Below are 22,970 nucleotides of genomic sequence, written 5' to 3'. Positions count from 1 at the left end.
ACAAAGTTTGACTTCTCTAACAATGTGTACTGTGAGATGCACCATTATTGTGAAGAATGAGGGAGGAAAATACTTCTCTAATAAACATAATGTAATCACAATGTCTTCTTGCAGCTTCTCTAATTGTATAACATCTAGGGCTTTGTTACATATAGAATTGAAAAAATACACAGACGAGTTATAACATATCAAACATGTTTTGGTAGCACAGATCTGAAGGCAATGGGGAGCAATTGTTATAAGAGTACATGAAAATCATGAGATTTTAGACCATTGAATTTTAAATCTTCCATTGACACAAGATTTCTAACATTGGAAGAGTAATCCTCAGGAACCTTCATTTCTGATAATGTCTTCAAAACACAACGTTTTTCTTCTCTAGTAAGAGTATAACAAGTAGGGGAAAGGAAGATTTTTTTATCCCTATTAATAGGTGTAAGCTCTGGTCGAATTTTTAAATAAACTAAATCACGTCTACCATTCAATCCATCTTTTGATTTTCCTGGAATATCAAGAAGTGTACCTATGATATTCATGCAAACATTTTTCTCAATATGCATCACATCTAAGCAATGTCTAACATGGAGATGTTTCCGATAAGGGAGTTCGAAAAAAGCAGACATCCTATTCCAACAACCTTTGGTACTTCCTTTTATGATTTTTCTTTTTTTTTTTCTCCTTTTCGAAAATCAAGTTCTTTAGTTTTTTCAAATACAACCTCCCCATACAAAGGTTATGGAATACTTCCAAGTTCTCTCTAACCATCAAATGATTTATTTTGACATCGAACAAGATGATTTTGTGCTAGAAATTTTTTATGGCTAAGGTATGCCATTTTCCCTCATGTTTTAGTCTTAATGAAGTTGTGTTATCTCCACAAATTGGACTTGCCTTATAACCTTTGACACTACATCCACTAAGGTTTCCATATGCTAGAAAATCATTGATCGTCCATAATAGAACTATTCTTACGTTGAATAGTTCCTCTTGATAAGCATCATAGCATTGCATACCACTTTCCCACAAAGGTTTTAAATTATCAATCAATGACTCTAAGTATATCCTAATGTGATCCCATGGTTGTTTTTTTTTACCTGAAATCAATATTGGTAACATCATAAAATTTCTTTTCATACATAACCATGGGGGAAGATTATAAATGACCATCACAACTGGCCAACAACTATACTTAGAGCTCATATCACTATGTGGATTTATCATCTATTTCTCTTTCATTAGCATGCCAGGTCATGTTTTTAGTACATTTAACACTTCTAAACATTCATTGAAAATGTGGTATAGGTGGAAAATACCACATTATTTTGCCAGAGATTTTCTTCTTATTTGTGTCTTTACCATATTTCCACCTTGACTCACTGCATTCAAGACACACAATTACATTGGCATATTCCTTTCGATACAAGCAACAATCATTAGGGCATGCATGAATCTTTTCATATTCCATTCCTAGTGCACCTAATGTTTTCTTTGCTTTATACATTGATGTAGAGAATGTTGGGGTTGATGCCTTATAGTCTCGTGTCTTGTAGTTTGTAAACAGTTTGTACGGACGCTTATGTTGTTAAATATGATATTTACTTCACATCTTGTATTTTTGCTCGATTGCTTGTTTCATTTGCTTCACCACAAACCAATAAACATAAAATCCCTGGTTATCTGTATGTGACTCAAGCATGTATGTGGTGATATACAACTGGATCATGTCTTGAGTGATAACCAAAATGGTTTGTAGTATATAGATATAGGAGGGAAACCTTATCCTGGTAACACTACGGATGCGACCCACTTTGTGGAATGTTCACAAGTGTTGTGACTTGTCACAGATGGTCTGATCCTGATCATTCGTGTTGGGGACATGCGAGTGGGGCGTCCTATATAAAGAGTTTGTATAAGAGCTGATCACGAAGTGTTAACATCTTGTTATATAACACTGTTCATGACAGAGACTTCACTTCACTAGGATGACCATAGGTAACATGACCTCAATCCTGAGTGAGTTGGGAACTCCTGCCATTGAGGGCAGTCCTTTGATTTGTATGGGTGCGAGTGGCCAGGTCACCGATTCAAACCTACCATTTTGGGGATTCGTCTGATTTAGGAGCTGGGAACTCAACTACACAAAATGGAATTCACTTCTTCCCCGAGGTAGGGGTAAGTAGATAGATAGCTCCCTTAAGGGTTGATTTTGAGGCTTGAACGATGTGGCACCACACACCTTCTCTTGGCCCAAGAGGTGTTCACACATAGTTGGACTATGTTGTATTATTCATTAGAGGAATCAGTGGTACTTAAGAAGTGAGTTGTAACTACAGGGACAAAATGGTAATTTGACCCAGTTGTACTTACGAGCATCTGTGAAGGTTCATCATACTCATGATTGGTTATATCCGATGGACACATAAATATATCTGTGGTAAGAAGAGTTCAGCTGTTGGTCTTTAGTGGAATGTCTGACAGTTAATGGATGATGGATCTCATGGCTAAAGAGTTTAGTCAGCTATTCACGGACTGTTGGAGCTTCGAGCCACAGGTCCATTAGATCCCCTGGGTAGCTTGGATAAAGTCGAGAACCAGTGTTTAGATTAATTTGAAATGTTCAAATGGACAAGAAGAAGTTCGATTATATATGATATAATTGGACTAGTTAATTATATATGATATAATTGGCTAAATGTATGAGATACATTATTTTGGAGAAAATTAGATATAAATATGATTTATATCAAGTAGAGGAGAAAATACTATAGTAGACACGTGATATCAAACTATGTTAAAAATATAATATGATTATATTTATTAATATTTTAATTGATTAATTATATGATAATTAATCCAAAATTCACGTTCGGGCGTGGATTAGTGGGGTAACGTCGGTTATTGTAATTGATGAGTTAAAATGAAAATAGTTCATTTTGATCTATCGCCCGAAGAAAAAAAGAGAGCGCGCGCTAGTGAAAAACAAAACAATCACTTAAAGAATCGAGAGCCTATACGATAGTTACCTCGCGCCTAAACAATCGTCCACCTTGTGCCTAAATGATCGCACGTTATTTCCTACACGGTCGGATAGCTTTTCTAAATGATCGTATAGTGTTGTCGATTTTGCTAAATGATCGTATACCTTTTCCTAAACGATCGTTTAGTAAAATCTACATGATAAGCATTCTGCTATGCGATAGCGTCTTTCTCCCTTCCACTTGCTTATCGCCTACACGATTCATGTTTCCTCCTAAAGGATGTCAGTTTTGCGCATTTCTCTATTTGATCTCCTGTAAGAGGATAGGTAACTTCGTCACTTGTTCTAATCTGCTTCTTCCCTACGGTGGGCTCATTAGGGCGGAATTCTGGCACCGAAAGCGAGGGGTTACACTTACGCGGAATAATTAAAGGTTAACGATTCTGGACCAAAAAATGGTGGCTGTTAGGTTCAGTTCCAAGAGTTGGTTCTGACTAATGGTTGAGAATGTCTCATCCCAGCAAAGAGGCAACTAATCACCCCACCGATGACGTTTGTCCTGCCTCACTAGGGCTTCATTGCAAACTAGAAATCTATAACTTAAGGTACTTGAAACTATTTTGAAAAACTACTTGGTTTAAAAATGGTTTAGCAAAATCTAATAAAATTTTGTTCGTATTTTCATCAACATTTTCAAAAATGCAACAGCCACGTTTGCATTGCCAAGCGCCGAAAACTTACTGGCGATAATTTCGCAACATGGAAACACATGATCACGACGATCCTGATCATCGAGGATCTCATGTTCACTCTCACGGAGGCTTGTTCTTCTATTCTAACTCCTAATTCGCTCGAAATGTTCGGGAGGCATACGAGTGATGGACAAGGGCGAATGAGAAGACTCGAGCCTACATCTTGGCAAGTATTTATGATGTTTTGGCCAAGAAACATGAGCCTATGGTCTCAACGTATGAGATCATAGAGTCCCTGTGGGGGATGTTTGGACAACCGTCTGAATAGCTTATGCATGAGGCTCTTAAATACATATTCAACTCCAAAATGGAAGAAGGCACCTTCGTTCGTGAACGTGTGCTAAACATGATGGTCCACTTTAATGTGGTGGAGTTGAATGGGTCTACCATCGATGAGGGCAGCCAGGTTAGCATAATCCTACATTCTTTGCTGGAGAGCTTCCTGCACTTTGTTAGCAATGTGATTCTTAACAAAGTAAAATATAACCTTACAACTCTCCTCAACGAGTTACAAACATACCAATCTTTACTGAAAAGTAAGGAGAGGCAGAAGGGTGAGGCAAATGTTGCTTCATCCTCTAGGACGTTCCATAGAGGTTCGACCTTAGGAACGAAGTCTGCACCTTCTGTTTCTAACTCTGTAAAGGGGAAAAATAAGAAGGGTGGTAAGGGAAAAAAGAAGACACCTGCTAACCCACTGCCTATCGCCCCAAAGAGGCGTCCACAAGTTGCTAAGGGAAAGTGTTTCCACTGCAACCAAGATAGACACTAGAAGAGGAACTATCCTCGGTATCTGAAAGAGAAGAAAGCAGCCAAGGCCGATAAAGGTAAATGTGATTTACTTGTGTTTGAAACTTGTTTAGTGGAGAATGATGATTCTGCCTGGATAATTGATTCAGACGCCACTAACCATGTTTGTTCTTCTTTTCAGGGGATTAGATCTTGGTAACAGCTGAAGGCTGGTGAGATGATGATGCGAGTAGGCACCGGGCACTGGGCACGTCGCCTAAGCTGTGGCAGTGGGAGGACACCAGTTAGCTTTACAGAATAGGTTTCTTGTTTTAAATGATGTATATATTGTTCCCGAACTAAAGAGGAACTTTATTTCTGTAAAGTGTTTAATGAAATGTAAATATATTATCTCGTTTAATGTGGATAAAGTGTTTATTCATAAAGATGGTGTTTTTATTTGCGCAGCAAATCTGGAATCGAATATATATGTGCTAAGTGTTGGGGTTTGTGCCCTAAAGTCTCGTGTCCAGTAGTTTGTAAACAACTTTGTACGAACATTTGTGATGTATAATATAAATGATATTTACTTCACTACTTGACTTTGCACATTTAGATTTTACCACAAACAAATAAACATAAAATCCTTGATTATCTGTATGTGACTCAAGCATGTATGTGGTGACATACAAGTGGATCATGTCTTGAGTGATAACTAAAATGGTCTGTAGTATATGGATATAGGAGGGAAACCTTATCCTGGTTAAGCTACGGATGCAGCCCGCTTTGTGGAATGGTCACGAGTGTTGTGACTTGTCACAGATGATCTGATCCTTATCATTCGTGTAGGGGACATGCGAGCGGGGGCGTCCTATACAAAGAGTTTATATAAAACTTGACCACGAAGTGTTAACGTCTCGTTAAATAATACCGTTCATAACTGAGACTTCACTTCACTAGGATGACCATAGTTAACATGACCTCAATCCAAAGTGAGTTGGGAACTTTTGCCATTGAGAGCGGTCCTTTGATTTGCATGGGTGCGAGTGGCCAGAACGCCGACTTAAACCTACCATTTTGGGGGTTCATCTGATTTAGGAGCTGGGAACTCAGCTACACAAGATGGAATTCACTCCTTCCCCGAGGTTGAGATAAGTAGATAGATAGCTCCCTTAAGGGTTGATTCTAGGGCTTGAATGATATGGTGCCACACATCTTTTGGCTCGAGAGGTGCTCACACATAGTAGGACTATGTTGTATTGTTCATTAGAGGGATCAGTGGTAGTCAAGGAGGAAGATGTAATTACAGGGGCAAAATGGTAAATTGGCTTGCATAATTACGAGCATTTGTGAAGGGTCATCGTACTAATGATTGGTTATATCCGATGGACATAGAAATACATCTATGACAAGAAGAGTTCAACTGTCTGTCTTTAGTGGAATGCCTGTCAGTTAACGGATGGTGGATATCGTGACTAAAGAGTTTAGTTAGCTATTCACGTACCGTTGGAGCTTTGCGCCATAGGTCCATAAGGTCCCCTTGGTAGCTTGGATACAAGTTGAGAGTCAGTTTTTGGGTCAATTTGAAATGTTCAAATTGACAAGAGGGAGTTTGATTATATATGATATAATTGAACGAGTTAATTAAATATGATATAATTAACTTTACATATGAGATACATTAATTTGGAGGAAATTGAATATAAATATGATTTATATCTAGTAAAGGAAAAAATATTATAATTAATATTTGATATTAATTTATAAGTTATGAATGTGATAAGTTCACATTAAATGGACGGTTTTAAAGGAAATAGGAAGGCGCCTCTTCATTTAAAAGAACAGACAAGTGCATTATAAATAACAGATGGTATGTTGATCTTGGTGTGCGCAGATATTGTGAAGAAGATAGTGCCAGCATTTAGAAAATCAGTGCCTATACGATAGGACTGCACGATCGCTTACATATACGATATTGCTAAGCGATCGCATACCAATTACGCCGTTGCACGCTTTTATCTAAACGATCATTTACCTTTTTACTAAGCGATCGTTTAGCTCCCGGTATTTACTAAATGATCGTATAGACGATTGCTTAGTTTTTCCTACGCGATCGTATTGGACGATTGCTGACCCTTTTCCTACACGATCGTATAGACGATCGTTTACTTTACTATACGATCGTATACTTCACCTAAACGATCAAGCATACTGTCTATGCGATAAACGACCTATTCTCCCAATTGCTTGATCGTTGTGTATGGTTGTTCTTCCTCCTTCCCTCTACCGAATCCGATCAAAACCCACACTTTGGATTCTCACTCTAAGAATACTGAGGGTTCTAGGTGGTGTTGTCTTCCCCGATTCCTTCTGTCCGAGTGGTGACAGTTTGAGGTAGACGGTTGGGCTTCAGACTCGCTGTGAAGAAGAAATCTTCATCTGGTATGATTTCTTGATCCCTTTTGCATCATGAAAGTATGTTTGAATGTATATGCGGTAATTCTGTCACAATGAATTGGAAAGATCCGCTTTCGCTCATAGGTACTCTTGAATAATAGTTCCTTCACTAAGGTCGTTAGCCATTAATTCCCTCCATAATACCTTTTCCTAAACGATAAGCATTCTGCTATGCGATAGCGTCTTTCTCCCTTCCACTTGCTTATCGCCTACACGATTCGTGTTTCCTCTTTCCTCTACCAAATTCACCAAAGACCACGTTTTGGGTTCTCACTCCGAGAATACCCGTGGCTCTTTTCTGGTGGTTGCGTCCCCATGGCGTTCGTGTTCGCGATTGTTTGTGTTGCTACAGTCGACACTTCCACTGGGCGTTGGTAGATCGCGTGGAGGTTTTCCGCTGCTTGGAGTGCCGAAGTGTGAAGAACGTCTTCAACTGGTATGACACCCATTCTCTTGTTATTTTGTTGTTCATAGTATGCCGATAATTAGTGTTTTGTTTGCATAATTGTATGTTTTGAATGTATAATGTGTATTTTGGTTACGGTGAGATCGGAGCAATCTGAACGCGTTCATGGAACTCTTTGGTTAGAGATATTTCAAGGAAGTCATTAGTAGAAGGTAAGATATCCTTTAATGCTTTTAGTAGTTCTGAGAAACTAATATCACTTCATCCATGTCTAACTTTTAAGTTATACAACTTCACTAATGTAGACAACTTGGTGAAATTTTTGCATCCTTCATACAAATGGCTTCTCAGCATCATTAAGCAACTTCTCGAATCCATTAGGATCTTTTGAATATTATTCGTGAGCAATTTCAACCATTTCTTTTATATTTCCAACATCTTTCTCTTCAAACCTACACTCAGGGGATTTTTCATGCAAGGATGAACTAGAAAGTTCCTCACCATGCCAAAACCAAATCTTATAACTTTCATCAATGCCATTAAAATATTAATGATCTCTAATATCATTGCTATTATGTCTTTGACAATTGCCACATTTCAAACAAGGACAACGTATAGTAGTATTATTTGTATTGGAAAATTCAGATTTGATTAAGTTTTTCACACCCAACTCAAACTCTTTAGATAATTTACTCTTTTCATTCATGATTTATTCATGATTTATTCATACTTATAATAAGATAATATTGGAACTACAAAAAATTTTACAATATTCCCAATTAGATAACTCATACAACTTATAAAATTTGTATGGAATTGATATTTATAGAGAACCTAAGAACTTGAACTCTAAAAAACTTCAAATGTGTGTTAATGTTGTAATGAATAGATGGTTTACTAAATTCAAAATCTTAAAAATTAAATGGTGTAAAAAATAACTACAACCACTTTTGTATTATGTTAAAGTAGAGACCCATGAATTCAAATGGGATCAAATGCTTTTAAATTCTAAATGTGCCCATTATCAACCAAAAAATATTCACAATAATAAGAACAAAAAAAAAAAGGAATTTTTTGTTCTTTAAGCTAGATTTGAAAATAAGACCTTCGTAATTTTGGACAAAAAAAAGAAAAAAGTACAGTTAAAATTAGGAATGAAAAGACAACTTTCTTCAAGTACTGTGAAGAAAACCAAATGCTAATTGCAGAAGATCAACCATGGAAGATGATTAGTATCAAACAACAAATTCTGATCCCCTACCAGCAAAAGAAATAAAATAAAATAAGAGGTAAAAGGGAACAATTCATTCCAATTAATCAAATAACGGTAATAATTACAAAAATGAATAGACAAACTTGGAGTGAGAACACCAAACAAGGAAGCATCATAAGTAAAAGACTTGAACTAGTTTTAAGGCATGGAATACCAAAGAAGTCTAAACAAAAACCACTACCTGAATAAAAGCATGAACGCCAGAAATACAAGTTTCTTTTCCTTCTCCAAAAGAGAATAGATTATGGAAACATAAGAATGAACTACCAATATGGAAGAGAGATCGAAACAGGGCACATGCAAATAAGTTGCGGATGCAATCAAAACGAAATAAGGCACGTATAATACTAGAGAGAGAGATCTTACCAGATGGAGGAGAAAAGCGGAGGTGAAAAGGATGAGAGAAGAAGAAGAGGCAGTGTTGAGCGGCGGAGCGATGAAGAAGAGACAGTGTGGAGCGGCGGAGCGAAGACGAGCTGCGAAGAGTGGACTAGGGTTTGAAAAGATCATATAAAGATGTGTTATTTTATTTGAAAAAATATTATTAGAAAATTATTTTTTATATTTTACTTATCACGAAAAACATGTCAAGTAAGACCTTATATTATTTGACACGAAAAATGTAAGTAATGGTTCGCGTGAAAATATCCGAAACATTCTGTCAATTTCCACTTTTTTAACCCTTTTACTTGACATTTTCTTTTTTAAAAAGTCATTATTTGACGTTGTTTTCAAAGAAACGTCAAGTAATTAAAAACTACAAGTGTCAAGTAATGTAGATTTTGTAGTATGACTTCTTAATGTATATGTTGGTCTAAAATATATGTAGGTCATTTTCAATAGAATATTGTTAACAAAAAGTTAAACTACTAGTTTTATTGGCATACTTAAAACATAATTCCAATGTGTCCAACTTCATTAAAATTTAACAAACCCCATGTGTCCAAATATTTTGAATAATGGTGTACCTTTGATGAGTGACGAGTCTCTATATTTAGACATGATACGGGCTGTGCTTTGAGTCAGCCAGAATTATGAAGACCCTTGGGTGCTTGTGATGAGTTCCCTTCCACATCTTTCAATTTCTCCAAATGTCACCTTCAAAGTTAGATAAATATTACCAACTTAATCTTAAGCTTAAAAAAGCGAACTTTTGTTTTAAAGAAAAATGGTATTTTCATATGCTTTCAATGAAGATGAAAATTGAAACATGTGTAAAAGAAAAAGTAAAATTGTTATTTTTAACCTAAAAAGTTTTTCCCCTTTTAAAAGTAACATCTTTTTTAAAAAATTAGTTTTTCTAAACTCTTTCTTACTTTTTGCGATTTTAATTCGACAACCCCACTAAGTCTAGCCTTAGAGTTTAGGAGTGATAAGGATGCAATGAAGGTTATTCTTGCGTGATTCATAGAGAATTTGTGAAGATGTGGACTGGGGAGGGAGAAGAAGCAGAAATTTGACTATAGTCTACTAAGTATCGTAGACGATTGGGTGATCTTTTGTAATTATGATTAGAATGAGCTCATTTTCAAGAAGAAGATAAAGAAAGTTGACTAAGTTAAACCTTACGAAAATCTTGTTAATTGAAAATTTTGCCATGATTTTCCGTAAGGATTTCACAAAATTAACTTTTGCAGTAAAATTTTGGTCAAAAATGGGTAAAAAATTACGAATATATATATATATTAAAAACAATCTCTCCCTCTCAAAGAAACTTATTTCCTTAATTTTTTCCTTAAAAATAATAACAAATTTATCATAAATATTGGTTAGAACTTGCCAAAAACTTGGAGACAACCATATCCTCACATGAATGAAAACAAACAACATAAAAAGAACAACATACATGTTGTCTCAAAGAAATCCTAAAAAAGAAAAGAAAATAGATTCGTTGAAACTGGGACTCGTATAACATTTTTCGTGAAAACAAAATGAAAAACAAAGTTGAGTCTGAAAAGTTATATTAGGCCGGTTAAATAAAGGTAAAATTGAAGTTACTTAAATGAGGGACAAAATAGACATTTCACTATGTGGGCTCTCCAATTAAAATCTGAAAAAATAGAGAAAATATTAGAAGTAGGTTTTTTTTTTAAAAAAAAAAATTAAATTTGAAAGGGGAAAAACTTTTTAGGTTAAAAATAACCATTTCTCACCAAAAAAAAAAAACAATACGACAACTTTTTTACTTAAAAATTATGAGTTTTGAAAAAATTAGTGGGTATATTGGTGGGTAGAACTTGACAAATGAATTTACCTAAATTTTTACATTGCTTTACGTCAAAATTAGTGGATGAATGAGTAGAAATTGAATAAAAGGTAGATTTGGTAACATTTAATCAAGGTTCGAAATATTGAGATCCAACTTTATGAAAATATCGATAAAAATTTCGAGAAAGTTTATGGAAATTGATGAAAATTGATGAAAATTTTTATAATTAGTTTATGAAACATTAAAAGTAATTTAATTAGACTGTAATTGACTATTTTTAATCATCATTTCTATAAAGTAAGACAACATTTAGATGTATATTGTAAATATCTATGTAAATGTCGATGCAAGAGCAGAAATTCAAAAAAGAAATGGAGAAAAAAATTAGAAAATGATATCAAATATTGGTAATTAATTACAAAATTAAAGGACATGAAATATTTACATATAAAATAATTGTAAATTGTTTATTACAAAATGAAGTGGATACAAAAATCATAGGATTAAACTTACATACATAATATAATAAAGACATAAAAATCATAATATTAAACATAACACAACATAATAGAAAAAAAGAAAAAGAAAACTCTACAATTAGATAGAGCTTGAGAGAAAATGAAAGAAATATTAGAGAACTTGAGATTTGAAAGTGGTGTGGAAGAGTGATTTGGTGAGGTATTTATTGGATAAATTATGAGATTTTTTTTCTCAATTTTGATTTAGAAATGAAAGTTTTGGATGGTAAAAAAAGTAAAAACTCACATCAATTCAATTATGAGGTGAAATAATGTGAAAATTCAATGGAAAATATTTGAATGAGGTTAAAAATAACTATATTTTATTTTCTCAATTTTAATTTTTTGAAAATGAAAGCTTTAAATGGAAAAAGAAACAAAATTCACCTCAACTTTGGGAGGAAATGATGTAAAAATCCAATGGAAACAAACAATTGAATGAAGTTAAAAATAAATATGTGGATTCTTAAAATTAAAAATTTTAAATGGTAAAAGAAACAAAACTCTCATCAATTCAATTTTGAGATGAAATTATACATTGGCGTGTGAAGCTATACAATTCGTGTAATCAAGATAATATCATAAAATTGGGGAAAAAAAAAAAACTTCTATTGAGCTAACATAGTTAATTGCTAACAAAAATCAGATTTCGAGAAATTTTGAGAAATATGGGGAAGATTGAAACTTCTAGAGTCTATTGAAATTCGAAATTTTTCACCATAAATCTAACTAAATTTAGGATCCAATTTAATGAAACTCAAAGTTGAAAATAACTTATTGAATTTCAACTTTTGGGATGGTATTAGGTGGGAAAATTTTTATAGATAACCTAACCAAATTTTCACTTTTCAAAATTAGCATTTTTTTTAAAACTCGTTAATCTAGTTTTTCTCAATCCATCTCAAGAGGGATCGACCATTGAGATTTAGTTGGGTCTTTTCGGTGAAATCAGGAAATATTAACACTAAGATTCTACTAATTTTTCATATATTATATAATCTTCCCAAATCTTATACCAAATCTTATATTTTTTTTCAAATTTTCTTCAAAATCAATTATTTCTACCAAATCTTACCTCAAATATTAACATAATTTAAAAAAATCTTTACCTTAATTTCCGTTCAACAATGATATGAATTCCAAATTTCCAAATGAATTTACTAATTATAATTTTTCAAATGGATCAAATGCACTGTGATTTTTAAATTTTGTAAAAGATCAAATTTTACAAATAAAAAACTAAGATTTAAAAAAAAAAAGAATCTTGGTGTTAATTTGTCTGAAATTTCATTGAAAAAGCCCAAATATATAGAATCTTGGAGCTAATTTTGCGAAGATATATTGAGATTCTTTATATCTCACAAATCTTACTTAATTTTTAGCAAAATTTGATCTTTGCGCAGAAAGATTTGAGAAATTAAATAAGATTGAATATAAAATTTGGAAAGATATATAATATTTAGAAAAACTGATAGAATTTCGATGTTAACTATCCCAGATTTCATTGAGAAATCCAAAATAATCAATAAATTAGAAAAAGTTAAATTTCTATGTAAATGAGAAAAACTATTGTAATGAATTTTTAAAAAATGTGCTAATTTTAAAAGATAAAAACTTGAGGAGACTATTTATGATTATTTTCTTATTGGGTGTTATCACTCCTATTGAAGTAGAGAGACATCTCAATTGTTGCACTATTGTGATTGATAAAAAATAGATATATAATAATAAAATTTACATTAAATTACAAAGGTAGTCTTTTGAGTTTTTAGTTACTTTATATCCATTTAGTCTCTAAACATTAAAAATTATGTTGCTGAACTTTCAATTTTGTGTTCACTCTCATAAATTTTAAAAAGTGTCTAATTAGTCTTTAAAATTTCAATATCCATTAGGTCCTTAAATCGTCAATTTATTGTTTAATAGATTCTTAGTTTATTCAAAGTGTTCTTTAAAAAGTTCGTGAACTTAGTAAAGAAAATTTAAAATTTAAAATCTCATTAGACATAATTGAAAGTTGAGGAACCTATTAAATATTTGTTTAAGTTTAAGAACTTGAAACGAAATTGAAAGTTGAGGAGTCTATTAGATATATTTATTAAAAAGTTTAAAAACCTACAACAAAATTAAAAGTTACCTAATAGATATTTTTTAAAGCTGAGATGCAGAATACACACAACCTTAAAACCTTAAAAGTTCCAAAATTAAAATTGTAATTTAACCCAAAAAAAAAAAAGTTCAAAGTTATTCAAAATCAATGTTGAGTTGGATAAAATCAAAATTTCTGTGCCAAAATGAACATAAATTAATTCACATAAAGCTTCTACTATCGAACTTGAGCTCAGCTGTTCGATGATCCCCCTCTCCTCCCCCACATATTCTAGTAAAAAAAATCAAAACATTTATGTTAGAGAAAGATAAAAGAGAATAGAAAATGGAGGAACGCAACATATTTCAGCTAAAATAACTGACGTAGAGACCAACGGACATTTTTTCTTGTCTTGCAAAGCAATAAAGGGAGCGTATCAAAATTGATATTGGGAGCGATAAGTTTCTCACTTAATTTTGTACAAAAAATGAATCATTTTAAAGGAAATGGAGGAGATTCATTACCTCCATTTTCAGCCTTCTATTATTCTAAACCTGCTGCCTCTTAGCTTTCCCTCTGCCTTCTCGGTTGCTTCTATTTTTTTACTCCCGAGTTCAGTTCCCTGCTCACATTCAGAACAAATAAACAATTAAAAACACATCGCCATGGAAAAACAAAGACTCCTTTGTTTAACAGATGCAAGCAGCTCTGACAGTCCTCTTCATTCCTCCACCTTTCACACAACTCATTCAGGTCTCTCTCTCTCTCACTCTCTCATTCACTTAAGTAGGTTAAATGACTGTCGATAGCATATAGGATCGTTTTGGCTTTCATAAGTTTCAATTTAGACTTTGTGGTTTGGTTAAATTTCCTTAAATTGACTCTACTATTACTAGATGTGCTTTTTTAGATGTAACATGAGTAGCATAGCTCGATAATAATTGATATATACTCTTTTTCTTGAAGTCGGAGGTTCAAAATCTCCATACTAATGTAGTTGTACTAGAAAAAGAGAGAAAAGGTGTTTTTCCTAGATGCCGTTGAGATAGAATGAGCTGGTATTCAAATGGATGAACTTGTTTCTCTGCTAAATTGAGTTTAAAATAGACAGATTGGATAAACTGGATGAAATTCTAATGCATCTAATTTTCACAAATACTTAAAATCTAAGAAACCATAGGACTAAAGTTGTTATTTAAACTCTGAAGTACCTTTTGTTGATTGAAATATTAACCAGATCCAACTGTATCAGACATAGACAAGAAAATGAAGTCCATAGTGACACTTTTGGAAGAGGATGGGCATTACCGAAACAGAAACCTAGAAATCAAATACATGCTTGAAGAGTACAACAGATCTTACCAATCCTTGGCCGAAAAATATGACTGTTTAAAGTTCATATTTGTGAACACTCTCTATTCCGCATCGTCTTCGTCTTCTGATGCCGAGATATTTCGATGCAATTTCAAAAGCCCAGATGCGAAATCTGCTGCAATTGGTGGCACTGGCAGCCTCAAATATAACTATGACATCTTCAGCAACGAGTTCCTGATAAAGCTAAGAGATGAATTGGTTGTCTCAAGTAAGCTGTGTACACAGAATTCTGATAAAATTGTTGTAAGTGACCATACAATGTATGGAAGAATCAGGGGTCATGATGAAATAGATAATACTGAAATAAAGATGAACGAGCTCGAAATACGACAGGTCAAAGAAGTGCATCCATCAGTGGCTATTGATAGATGGGAGAGTAGATGGAATGAACTAAACTCACAAGTGACAATGCTCATGGAGGAAAATCTGCAGCATCAGGAGGAGTTAACTAGGAGAAACAATGATAAGAGAGAAGCCATTAAAGAACTTCAGCAACAGATACGATGCCTAAAGAGTGAGAAGAGTGCCCTCCAGAGTTCTCTTAGATTCACCAAAGAAAAGTTGAAGCCATATCGCTCCCCAATATCACGACTGGCAGCAACAATTTCAAACAAACTATTGAAGCGAGGTTGTTCTTGACCTGAATTTCAGTGGCTCAACAACAGATCATTCCACATTCAATCAAAACACACTCAATCCTGTGATCTGAAATTGAAATTTGATTGAAGTTGAAGGAGCTAGTCGATGGAGCTGGCTCTTTTCTGATTTCTTTTGAGCATATGTCATGTTTAATAAGATCGAGATTCGAGCCCAGGCTCAGTTACAGTTCAGATGCTTCGTCCTTGTGTGCATTCATTACATTGATCAATATGATTAAGCAGATAACAATATGTAGAGTAGCTTTGAGCTGCATGTAAAGTTTCAAGTAAGATAAAATTTGGAGGCAAGCCTAAGACAGCTTTGATCTTCCATCAAATCAACATATAGGAAACCCAGTCAAATATAACTAGACTCTTTCCAGAGCACTCACTCGTTTGCTTCGTCCCGCAGCAGAGAATCTGATTAAATCGAATCAACTCAAAGTACTTAATCAAGTCCTTAATAAGTGTCACCAATAATCCCCGCAAGAACATACCCCATCCTTAAAATGATGAAATCTCTTTGAATCTCGGACCACAAAGTCTCGATGAACAAGTTTAGAAATTAACTTAATGACGGTATGGCAGTCTCCGCAGACCCTAAGATTTTTAATGATGTTTATGGTTGTTCCAGGAGCAGAGTTCATCACTCCAAAGGCAACAGCAAGTTTCTCACTGTGAACTCTTAAAATGATTTCTTTCTCCTCTTCATCAACATCATGAAGAACTGAGGTCATGTTTGGCACATAGCCTATCTTTTGAATCTCCAAGGTTAGTTTCTCCAAATACTTGTATATCATCTCATGCTGAGGATGCTCGTTATCTCCAACCAGAAAAACATGAACTCTGCCTTTCAGTTCAACCAGACTGAAGCCAGGTGGTTTAACCAATTGACGGTTCTTCATTAGCATCCTCATTCTTTCGGCATCAGCCCATCTTCCAGCATCTGCATAGAGGTTAGAAAGTAAAACATAGTACCCACAATTATCTGGATCAAGTTCAAACAATTTTCGAGCGGCAATCTCGCCGAGGTCCACGTTCTTGTGGATTCTACAAGCCCCAAGAAGAGAGCCCCAGACTACAAAATCCGGCCTCATCTTCATTCCCTTGATTAAATTGTAAGCCTCATTGAGGCATCCTGCTCGTCCAAAAAGATCAACCATGCAACCGTAATGCTCTATACCCGGCTCAATATCATATTTATGCCTCATGGCATTAAACCAGTGCCAGCCTTCTTCTACCAAACCAGCATGGCTGCATGCAGCAAGAACGGATACGAAAGTGATGTAATTTGGCTTCACTCCAGCCCGAACCATCTTGTAGAAGATGTCGAGAGCTTCTTTGGCACAGCCATGCATGCCATAACCAGCAACCATGGCCGTCCATGACTTAACATTCTTTTCCTTCATACGATCAAAAGTTTTCTTTGCCATTTCAACTCTACCACATTTGCAATACATGTCAATTATGGATGTACCAACACACACGTTTTCCTCCAAATTCATCTTTATTACCTACATGAATCAGCAGACCAAACATTATCATTTGTTCGTACTGAGATTGTGACATTTAAAGCAGTTAGTAATGGAGAAAAAAGACGAAGCATAAGAGATTGTCATTTCTTAGGTAATGCGAAGAGTTGCAACATTGACAGACAAATTTTATAATGAAAAACGGCTGAAATTCATATCTTCGGTCCTAAACTCCTGTACTTTATTTTAGTCCCATTACTTTTCACAAAATACCATTTTAGTTCTTGTGGCTAATTCTCCATCTATTAGTAAATAAAATTTGGAGTCAGTTTTGAAATACAATACCTTGCCCACTACCTGTGGCATCACATTAAAAGCCAACTAGACCAATCAAATCAATTTTGTTTAATCAATTTGAAATATATTTACCGGTGGATTTAATTTTCTAAATAATAAAAGAGCGAGAAATAGCCGGTCAGTTTAAATGGGATAGATTTTACCAACTTTAATTTGGTTTTTAATTAATTTTATAAGGTGGTCCAAAATCCAAATACGTGTCCTTATTGCCCGTAATCAATCTATTTACAATCTTAAATAAATGGGGAAAAAAAAAACGTATCTTACTATCAATTAAAATGGCCTCACCAACACATAGCTCATTAGAAAAGACACTAATTACCAACCCATCCCTGCAATTGTTGGATTAAAAAAAAGGTTTTATGCACAATTTAAGGTTTTACCGACCACTAATAAAACAAATAAGATTTAAACGAAAAGTTCAATGGGTGAGAATTATAATCACCTGATCATGAATACACTTGCCAGCCCTCAATGCCCCAGCATGAGCGCAAGCCAACAAAACAGCCGATAGTGTAACTGCATTGTAACGAACACCTACATGCCTCACCATTCCATGGAAAACCTCCAAAGCCTCCCCAGACAACCCACTTTGAGCATACACTGCAATCATTGAGTTCCAAGAAATTTCATCTTTCTCTTCCATCCAATCAAACACCTTTCTAGAAACCAAAGGCTGCCCACATTTTGCATACGCATCCATCAATGTGTTTCCAACTCCAACGCTCCCATCAAAGCCTTTCTTTACCACGAAGCCATGAATTCCTTCGGTGATCCCCTTCCTTGATACTTGAGAACAGGCGGATAAAACCGAAACCATGACAACTGAATCAAGAGACACGTCATTGCCATCTTCAACCACTGTTTCCTCCTCCAGGAAGTCCTTGAAAAGCAGCAATGCGTTATCTGCTTGCTCATTTTGGACATACCTGCAAAGAGTATGAATACAAGATTAAAATTTTCTCAGACCTACCAACTTAAATAACTCTTGGGAATTTAACAAGGTTATGTGAGCCGCTATAACTACTAGAACATCATTTCCTCTCCAATTGATATTCACTTGGTGAGTATTATGCTAATTCAAACCCAAAAATGAGAAGAGGATTGAGAATATGAACAAAATATTAAATTTATCATAACCTCTTAGCAAGTAGGAGGAAGACATGTATTGATGGTCGTGTCTTCAAACTCAAATGGTGAAAACTGAGAGTTAAAAGTATGAATAAAAGATATGATGACATAACTACCAACTTAAGTCCCGTTTGATACCAATTGATTTTTGGTTTTTGAAAGTTGTGCTTGTTTTCTCACGATTTCTTTACAAGGGCTTTCATGTTTCCGCAAGCCTTAGCAAACATTTGAATTCTTTGCCAAATTCAAAAAACAAAAAGAAGTTTTTAAAAACTATTTTTAGTTTTCAAAGAACCCTTGAAGAATAGAAAATAAAATATAGGAACACATAGGTGGAAGTAACTTCGATACACTTAATTGTCAAAAACCAAATAGTTACGAAACAAGATTTAAATTCTCAAGTTAGTTACGTATATAGCAACTTATCAGCTCAAATTTTTAGGTGCATTGATGGTTTAACATGATACAAGGTCTTTGAGTCTGAACTCTACAAGTGAGGATAGTGTTAAGAATCAGAATAGAAGTTCAACTTTACTCTAATCTATCAACATAAGCTTTTGGACAGAGCATCAATTACTAGATTACCCAGTAATCATTGACGTCCAAGAGACCACATTTCGAAGGGGAATTTCGTCGAACAGTGCTCGTGCATCCTTCAACTGGCCACATTTGGAGTACATGTCGATAAGAGCGGAGGAGACAAAGAGATCAGTCTCGAAGCCGAAGACAAGGGCTTGCTGGTGAGACATCCTGCCGGAAAGAAGATCGGAGAGAGCAGAACAGGATTTGATGGCGCAGGGAAAAGTGGAGCGAGTGGGGGTGAGGCCCAGCTTCCGCATAGAGGAAAAGGCTCGAAGGGCTTCAACCGAATCGCCACTGCGAGCCAAATCGGCGATGACAGAGTTCCATGAATGGACATTGGATTTATCAACGTATTTGTGGAACCAAGTGGCGAGATTGGAATTGGTTGAGTATCGGCGCCAACAAAGTTTCAAATGGAGCAACAATTTCATTGAACGCTGATTCGAAATTCCCATTCTTAATAATTTCATCATTTCTCGAAGCTTTATTGTTTCTCCTCGGCTTCCCTTTTCATATTGTTCGTCGTTTCTCGTTAGCGGCAAGCAATTCCAGTTCAACTGGAAATTTTGCCGGGAGAAGACTGGACTGCACCATGACCCATTACATAAAGCTCCATGAAAAACTTGACCTACCTTTTTAAATTTTTAATTTTACAACCTTTGGTCCAAATTCTTGCTCTTGTTACTAGTTGAATTTTCTTGTTCTTTTTTTTTTTTTTTTTTATATATATATATTTTATCAAGTTATCTATATTTTAAAGGGGTGTTTGACAACTAAGGAGAGTTGAGTTGAATTGATATTTTTTACCAACTCAATATTTGATAACCAATTTTAAATGTTGCCAACTCAACCCAACTCTTCCCAATTCTCTCTCCGTCCAATGTTTTTACTGGTTTCACCCATCGGTCTCCGTTGCAGATTACTGCTTCCACACTTCTACGACATACTCTGGGTGGCCAACTTTGATGACCAACTTCGAGCACCAGCAACCACCTCCAACAACACTCCAACAACCACCTTGGTAAAGAAAACTCTGACTTCCACATTCACACGACCAACTTCAACAAAGAACTTCGGACTCCACCAACCACCTCCGACGACAACTCTAGCAACTCTAACGACTACCTTCGCACAAGAAACTTCGGCGACATACTCTGCCTACCACCTTCGTGTGCCCAACTTCGATGACCACTAATAAAAATAAAACGGCGGTTTAATTACCCACCATTTTATCACTCTCACTCTCACCCATTTTCCATGTGTTTTCATTCCTCTCCCAACTCCCTCACTTACTTTGTCGTTTCTCTCTCTCATGCTCACTTTACATTTACTCCCCTTTTCTCATCTTCTCTCTTCTTTCGCCGTCTAGTTCATTTTCATTTTCTCTCTTCTTTCTCTGTTTGGCTCGTATGGATTTTATTCTCTCTTTTCTTTCTCAACTCTTCCAATCTCTTTTTTTATTTTCTTTCTATGGCTATTCTTTTAGATCTAATTATTCTTCTTCTATTTCATTTTTTTCTTAGATCTAAAAAATATTACATACAACGTCTTATCATTGTTTCATAAACAAAAGTTCAATGAATATTTTGTAGAGAATTTGTTATGCTTCGAGAATGGAAAAGAATCGAAAGTTTTTTTGTTTTTATCTCAAAAAAGTTAGAAAAATATGTGTATAGTTGAAAATTAAAATCAACAATAGCAAAAAAAAAAAAAACAACAATCAATTTCATTTATAAAAACAATACCAGATACCCCAACTCAACTCAACTCAGCATCCAAACATAGATAATACTTATTAACTCAACTCAACTCTGCACGCTAAACACAGACAATGTAACTCTCCAAATAATTTAACTCTCCAGATAATAATTACCAACTCAACTCAACTCAACTCAACTCTCTGATTTTATCGTGCGTCAAACGCCCCCTAAATGGGTAATGTAGCGAGTAATGAGAATTTTTTTTAACAAAGAGAGTACACTAGATTAAAGAATTGCCAACCTCCGACAGAAAGAGAAACAAAGTTCTGTACACCATGGTTATAACTAGAAACTAACCATTTTGAAAAATTAGAGAGTCAAGAGAGAGACAACAGAAAAATCTTTCGAGCGAGATCATGAGTAGTATGATTCCAATCCCGATGCATAAAACGAAAGTGGAAGGAAAGGAACGAAGAAGCCAACATCCAAATTTCGTCAATGAAATGATGAACCTCCAAATAAGGATCGCTCACAATAATAATAATAAAAAAATCGTAATATCAGCCACCTCAATTTGAAATTCCACTTTCATCCCCTCAACAACTGCATTGGCCTCAGCACAGGTTGAAGACAAGTAAAAATCTTTATAGCCATTAGTTGCATCCTTAACCACTAAGGACTCATCAAGCAGTATTGTTGAAGTTAGCATGCAATTAGCGGAAGAAAACAAAATCATTAACCACTCTAATTCATCAATTTTAGCAATTAAGAAACCATGTTCATAAACTAAAATAGGGTTTGAAGATATATCTTTGAAGACCTCCTCTACTTTTCTTGACTCCAAAAGTATAATAGATCACCACTTGATCTTTCTTACTATTCTCGGACCTTAAATTGAATTGTGGGATTCAAAATGAGCTTGAATTTTAGGGATTTTGAAGGAGAAGTCATTTCCCCCCCCCCCCTCAAAATGAAGAACACTTCTTCAACAAAATTCATCACAATTTTCTTTTGCAAGTCCTTCTCTCTCAACTAAATCAACTGAGTTTTATTCAATTTAATTAGTGCAATCAAATTGCACAACAAATTGACACTAAATCCACATCAAGTGAGTGGATTTAAATAGAATTGTGAGTGTCAAAAGGTTGAGAAACTCACTAAATTGGGTTTTTCCAAATTTTTAATTTTTAAATTCAATTTTTATTAATTAAATATTCAGAAAATTTAAATTAAAACTAAAATTGAATTTAATATTTGAATTTTTCAAAAATTCAAAATTCTAATTTTAAATAAAATTAATTCAAATAATTAATTTAAATAAAATTAACTTAAATAATTAATTAAACAATTTAATCATTTAAATTAAATTATTTACACCACTAATTCCACAAACATGAATCCTCACTCATGTAATTTTAATATTTAAATCATATTTAAATATTATACGATTCTCCAATTTCATTTAATTCGTTAATTAAACATGTAATTATATCGTATATAATTACTAATTCCCTTAATTTGAATTTTAACGTCTCAAATTCTCTCATCACACTATTCTAAGGTTTAATCTGTTTGTGAGCTAGTAGGAGATCTAAGATCATGGACTCTAATGATCCGAGATTAACTGGCTAAAGTCTTTAACCCAAATTAACCAACATTCGTTAACTACCAGATCACTCCATGAAAGCCCCGTAGTTGCACTCCTTTGTAGATATAGTTCTGTCTACTCGATATAACTATAATCAATAAGTCAAACCTTCACAAGTTGTTTGTAATAATGGTTGGGTCAAAAGTTATTTTACCCCGAGATTACATCTTATTTCTTAAGTCCCACTGATTCTTTAATGAACAATTGGTTTGTAATCTAATCACTAAACCGAGCCCTTCTCGGGTCAATGAGAGGGTAGAACCTCTTGTTCAAGATCCAGAGCCAATACTTAAGGGAACAACCTATCTACTATCCTTAAAAATGAGTAGGAGTGAATTTCATCTTACACCCTGTCCCTAGCTATCTACCCAGTTTTACCCCTTAAATGGGAGGCTTATTGAGTGGGCGTTGTTGAGTCAACCCTCACTTATGCAAATATAAGGATAATCCCGAATAAACAGAAGTTCATAGTTAGCTTTCAAGTTACCTAGGTCCGATCTTATTTCTTGGTTCAATCTTATACAAACTCTTCGCATAGGATGCCCCCACTCGCATGTCTCCACATGAACGAATCAGGATCACTTCGTTTGTAGCACTGTACAATAATTGTAACATCTACAAAGTGGGCTACATCCGATAGTGTCCCCAGACTAAGGTA

The 22,970-nt window shown here is 34.6% G+C and overlaps 2 protein-coding genes across 3 annotated transcripts; one reads left to right on the top strand and one right to left on the bottom strand.

Moving 5' to 3' along the window:
- Window positions 1–13,502: 13,502 nt before the first annotated feature.
- On the bottom strand, window positions 13,503–19,618 carry LOC120070256 (Tetratricopeptide repeat (TPR)-like superfamily protein). 2 transcript variants are annotated; one of them, XM_090310473.1, is made up of 6 exons: window positions 18,968–19,618; window positions 17,697–18,180; window positions 15,185–16,936; window positions 14,773–14,958; window positions 13,935–14,032; window positions 13,503–13,701 (listed from the first exon to the last, which is right to left on the bottom strand). In XM_090310473.1, exons 1-3 carry the CDS (start codon window positions 19,435–19,437, stop codon window positions 15,893–15,895), a joined length of 1,998 nt encoding a protein of 665 aa, XP_090166599.1. In that variant the 5' UTR covers window positions 19,438–19,618; the 3' UTR covers window positions 13,503–13,701; window positions 13,935–14,032; window positions 14,773–14,958; window positions 15,185–15,892. The 2 variants fall into 2 exon arrangements, with proteins under 2 accessions (XP_090166599.1, XP_090166596.1); XM_090310470.1 differs by having other exon boundaries at window positions 14,773–16,936.
- On the top strand, window positions 14,029–15,423 carry LOC120070255 (protein NETWORKED 3A-like). Its single transcript, XM_039022148.2, has 2 exons — window positions 14,029–14,163; window positions 14,663–15,423. The coding sequence occupies exons 1-2, from the start codon at window positions 14,076–14,078 to the stop codon at window positions 15,421–15,423; spliced, it is 849 nt and encodes a 282-aa protein (XP_038878076.1). The 5' UTR covers window positions 14,029–14,075.
- Window positions 19,619–22,970: the final 3,352 nt, after the last annotated feature.

This window comes from Benincasa hispida, chromosome 1 (assembly GCF_027475165.1).
Source record: "Benincasa hispida cultivar pf3 chromosome 1, pf3_genome.v1.1, whole genome shotgun sequence".
NCBI classification, from domain to species: domain Eukaryota; kingdom Viridiplantae; phylum Streptophyta; class Magnoliopsida; order Cucurbitales; family Cucurbitaceae; genus Benincasa; species Benincasa hispida.
The sequence above is the reverse complement of the archived record's forward strand: the minus strand, read 5'-3'. Positions and strand labels throughout refer to the sequence as shown.